Below are 5000 nucleotides of genomic sequence, written 5' to 3' on the forward strand. Positions count from 1 at the left end.
TTTTCTATCTCTACTGGGAAACAATTAATGCCTCTTTAGTACTGGTACAGTCTCATTATCTATATCAGTTGAATACCAGTATCAAAATACATATATGAATCCCTAATCAGATGTATTACAATGAAGAATAAGAAATAAAATTTTGTTGTTCTTAAACTAAGCCTTCAGGCCCTTGGAATCTGTAATTCCTTAAAATTTCATAACACCTATAGTAACAGTGGCCTGTAAATAACTCCATCCTTGGAGGCCTAAGCACTTACATTTATTCTTGATGGTTAACTTTGGGCTGGCTATAAGTCCTCAAAATAAATGGTTAAACCTACTGCAAAAATCAATCTTGAAAGCCATAAATTCTATTACTAATATGTGTTACTAATATAATATACTAGGAAGTAAGTACCAACAGGTTAAAAAATACCACTTACTTTTGGTTGAAGAAAAATGCAGATCATCTGTTGGAGTTGACATATAACCATGAGAAGCACCTTTATTAATCCTTGCCTGTCGCAGGGCTGTCAGGGATTCTAACAGTTGCTGCATGCGAGAGGCCTCTGTCTGCTTCTGCCGGACCTCTCCCAATATGCTATCTGCTTCTAATTCTACAGCCTTTTCCTGTAGGTTTTGAAAATTGGAACTTTTACCAATCCTGTAAAATTCCTAAAAATGATCTATATTTCTCTTGTACACCAACTAATTATATAAAATCAATTACACTGAAATATGATTTTTGCTCAATAGAACTGTAAGGGAATTATTAGAACAATCAGGCATTAGGAATTTTTAGGAGAACATTGCACAAAGAAAACAACAACAAAACAACAACAACAAGATTCTTCATATTTCTTCTCAATCACTAACCCTTCTCTTTTCTTTTTCCTGTTCCTCAAGTTTTTCCCTCCAAACATCAATCTTTTCCTCTTCTCTCTGCCATGCCAGTTTCAACTCTTCTTTGTCACGTTTCATCCTCTCCTTCTGTTTCTTGATTTTTTTTCTTTTGTTTCGTCTGCGGCTTATCAAATGCTGTACTAAACTGATGAATTCCTTGTCTTGGAAATGGCTCTCAATTTTGAACAACTTTTCCTAATTACAAAATGCGTTTCATTAGTTATACAACAGTGAAAACAGAAAATGAAATGAAAATCTAAAGAAAAAAAGAGCAACACACACAACATTTTGTCCATCCCATTTACAATGACTAACTGGATATATTAACCACATTTAATTTTTTGTATGTAGGATAAAAAAGGACTGAAAAACTTTCAAAATGCAATCTGTTAATCCTTTTGTATGATCTATATATAGTACATTGAAAAGTATATCAAGCTACCTTAATATCCTCAGCTTCCATAACCAAACTATTCCACATATGATCATCTGCTTTGTCAGAGTTCTCTTTCATCTCATCTCGAAGCTCCTCTAGTCTTTGAGTTAAAGTCCTGAATTTCTTGATCATCTCCTGTACATCTGAGAGCTGAAAGTATTGAATAAGTAAATTAAAATAAATATATATATATCAAGAAACTGATGTCTTCCCTATTCTGCACTGGTAATTTGAATCTTATTAAAGTAAATTCCTATACCTTGCCCATTTTTTTCTTTTAATAACCTGAATAACTATCTCTTTTTTTCTCTATTTAATATAAACAACAGTTTGCTTTGAAATGTATCCTTACAATGATCTAGTTCCTTGATAAATAAATCAAATTAATTGAAGCTCTTCTATTTTTCCCATATGTATCCGAGTCCTCAGGCTGTCTAAAGGACCACTTACACAACCAAATACTGTCTATTGTTTAGTTAAAATTGACTGAGAAACCAATTAAGTGCCTGAACCATGGTTGAGTGAAATCACCAGATAAACCTGGTAGTTTGCTGCCAGGTATGGAATGATGACCCTGCCAAACACTAGCACCCTAGTGCATATGACAGCACACAGGCTTTGTCCGCTAAGATGGACACTATTGATTGTGTGGACAGGACCTTAAATATATACATAAAGCTGAAATTAAGGAGAAAGAAGGAAAGAAGGAAAGAAGGAGAAGGAAGGAAGGAAGGAAAAAAAAAAAAGATCATCAGCTCCACTATCATTTTCATGACCTCTTTTCTATCTAGTTCATTCATTTACTGAATTTCAAAGTAATGAAGCAATTAAAAGTTTCTGAAGTTATTTACTTGCTCATGCTTCTTTTTGTCAGTCTAGATACTAGTAACATATCAGTGATATTGTTATATTCTTATGACTTATTTCTGCATTCGTTTTGCTGTGGTCTGGGATTTTCTAAAATTTGCATGCCATGACAACCAATTCTAATCCTCTAATATTCTTTAAATAACAGAACTTTGTGCTACTGATATATAAAAATCTAATTCAGAATTTTGTTCCTCCTGTTCATATGCTCTTTCTTCTACTGTCAATTCACTGTTAATCCTTTCACTGCCTAATCAAGTCTCATGGTAATTTTTGTCAATTATCTATAATGTAAGAAAAACTATATTTTCTGTGTCTGCATTACAGGTTAGCTTTCTACATGAACATTATTTTGCATTTTTTTTTAATTACAATAGGGTAATTCCACTTTCCACACTCAATCATATTAAATAGTTGTGCAATTGTATCTAGTTATCAGAGTAAAAATTTTTACTTCTTCATTTCATTACACAAACTTTCAAAATCACATTAACTACATTGATTCCTCATCAATCGTAAAAACAAAGATTTCTTGTGCCGGTTAAGGAACTCTTAATGAGTTTGAAACTAATCTTATTCCATTCATACTGGGGTAATCTTTCTTTTTATGTATACAAATTTTTTATTTGTCCTTCTTTCTTGCTGGTTATTTCACAGGAACTATTTGAACTACTATGTGTTGGAGGATTTAGAGTATATGAAACAATGAACTTTATAGAATGCCCTGAACTATTAAGTGGATAACCACTTAACCCTATCATACAGGGATGACTTCCTATTTAGTCATGGTAGACCAATTCTCACACTGGGATGACATCATGTCATGTACAGTTGAACCTGCTCGAAGTTTCTTTGGCCCTGGTTGCATTTGTTGAGGAAAAATAGCCACTCAAAAGTAGGTTGAAAGCCACTTTTTGCCTTCATTACCAAAAAAATTACTTGTGCAGCAACCAAGAGCATAAAGTGTGGGGTGGCAGTTTTAAGTTTCCCAATAAATTTACTCTTACCCTAAAGTGGAAGAATCCATATTCACCCTGATGTTTGGCATAGGGGCTCCCATTGCAATTGGGTTCTATAATAGCAACTCAACCAATACACAATGTTACCAGAGCATTCATCTGAGAGCATGCTATTGTGATGTGTAAGAACTTAAGAACTCTTCTTGCAAACAGTACACATATTTTTCATACCAACTTTCTTACCAATTCCTCACATTTGATGACCACAATCCTCATTCCTACGAGTTCCTCTACTACAACTCGTAGCAGTAAGCCAGAATTTCCCTTTGTCCAATCCTATCAGTGCAATTAGAGATCTTTGATAAACTTCACAAATTTTGTATTCCCTTTCAAATTTTGAAATAGAGACAACTACTTAAGATTTATTGCAAATCCTGAATCCTTTTATGAGGTTTGTTCCTCAAAAAACAGAAGCCTTCTTTGAGAAAAAAATGAGAACAAATGTCTCTCAATCAAATTAGATACAAAGTATGTTGTCTGAATGTCTCCAAATTTTGCATTATTATTTATCATGGTAACTGAACAAAATATTCACTTGCATGTCATGTCAAATATGTCTAAATGTGAATATTTATACTTACTGTGCTTCAATTTACCTACATGTATTGCCACTGATTCCTTTTACAAAATATCTAGTAAAATCATACAGCCGACTGAGCTTTAATACCTATTGTTGTTAAAGTAGCCTAGTCCTTGTAGTTCTTGCTAGTATTAATAAAAAATCTAAATTCTAAGACTCTCCACTTAATACAAAATAAAACCCAGGATGCTTATCAAAATCATAGTAGTTGCAGATTACTTTATTAAATTGCAATGGTAAATGTCTATTTGCTACATGAGACATAATGAGAAAGAACAAGAAAGGAAAATGCAGGAAAAGGGAGAGAGAGACAAAGGAAGGAAGAATACCACAGATTTTCAAAAAAATTGGATGAGGCCAAGTACATCAAAGCCCTCTAATATTCACCTTAACAGCATTGGTTGGCAGGTTCTTCCTGGCAGGCTGTACCTGGCATCTTTGCAAGATTCTTTGCTCAAAGTTGTTTATCCACTTCTGGTCTTCATCTAACCCATCAGTTTCTTCTTCAATAATGGTTTGATAAGTAGATGATTCACTGTTACTGGAATTGGGTGATGGGCCACCATGCCAAGATGTATTGTGACCTTTATTGTAATACTGCTGGCTCAAGATATTTGTACAACCCTGGTATGAATGAGGAATAGGTGGATACACAGAGGAGGATGGTGGAGGCTGGATGAAGTCATTTACAGTGAAATGTTCTCCTTGGAATGTTCTCTTTGGTGGGTTATGATGGAGATGAGGTGGCAGAAGATTACTCTGTGTACTGCCATTTCCATCATCAGTTGATTGTAGATGTACCGGCAGCTGGTCATGGGCTTGTGGAATGTTGCTGAAGTTGTCAAACTGAACATTACTATGTCCTAATTGTGGTGAGGATCCTAATGGCATCTGTGTTCCTGGGGGAGGAGGTGCTCCTCTTGGTGGAGGTGGAGTGCTAAACCCTAGAGGAGGTGGTTCTCTATTCAAACCAAAAGGTGGAGGTCCCCTGAATGGTGGGGGCGGCCCCCTGTTAAATCCTATATATGGTTGTGGTCCAGCCATTTCCATTGGTGGTGGCCCTCTGTTAAAATACATGGGCAGGGGCCCTTGGCCCATTGGTGGAGGACCTCTGTTGAATCCTACAGGTGCAGGAACTCTATTCATTCCATTATTCCTTTCTACAGGTGATGGGGCCCCATTTGTGACCACTGGTGGAGGAAATCTATTTGCA

At 35.4% G+C, this 5000-nt stretch overlaps 1 protein-coding gene across 1 annotated transcript in view; it reads right to left on the minus strand.

The window, feature by feature from the left end:
* LOC119588467 (programmed cell death protein 7-like) overlaps nt 1–5000 on the minus strand; it is an 18884-nt gene that overhangs the window by 5749 nt on the left and 8135 nt on the right. The window contains exons 4-7 of the mRNA XM_037937146.1: nt 4175–5000; nt 1328–1471; nt 859–1080; nt 426–612 (exon numbers count right to left, since the gene is read on the minus strand). The exon at nt 4175–5000 is cut by the window's right edge and continues 803 nt beyond it. Coding sequence (XP_037793074.1) covers nt 426–612; nt 859–1080; nt 1328–1471; nt 4175–5000 — 1379 coding nt within the window. The remainder of the gene's footprint in view (nt 1–425; nt 613–858; nt 1081–1327; nt 1472–4174) is intronic.

This window comes from Penaeus monodon, chromosome 1 (genome assembly GCF_015228065.2).
Source record: "Penaeus monodon isolate SGIC_2016 chromosome 1, NSTDA_Pmon_1, whole genome shotgun sequence".
NCBI classification, from domain to species: Eukaryota; Metazoa; Arthropoda; class Malacostraca; order Decapoda; family Penaeidae; genus Penaeus; species Penaeus monodon.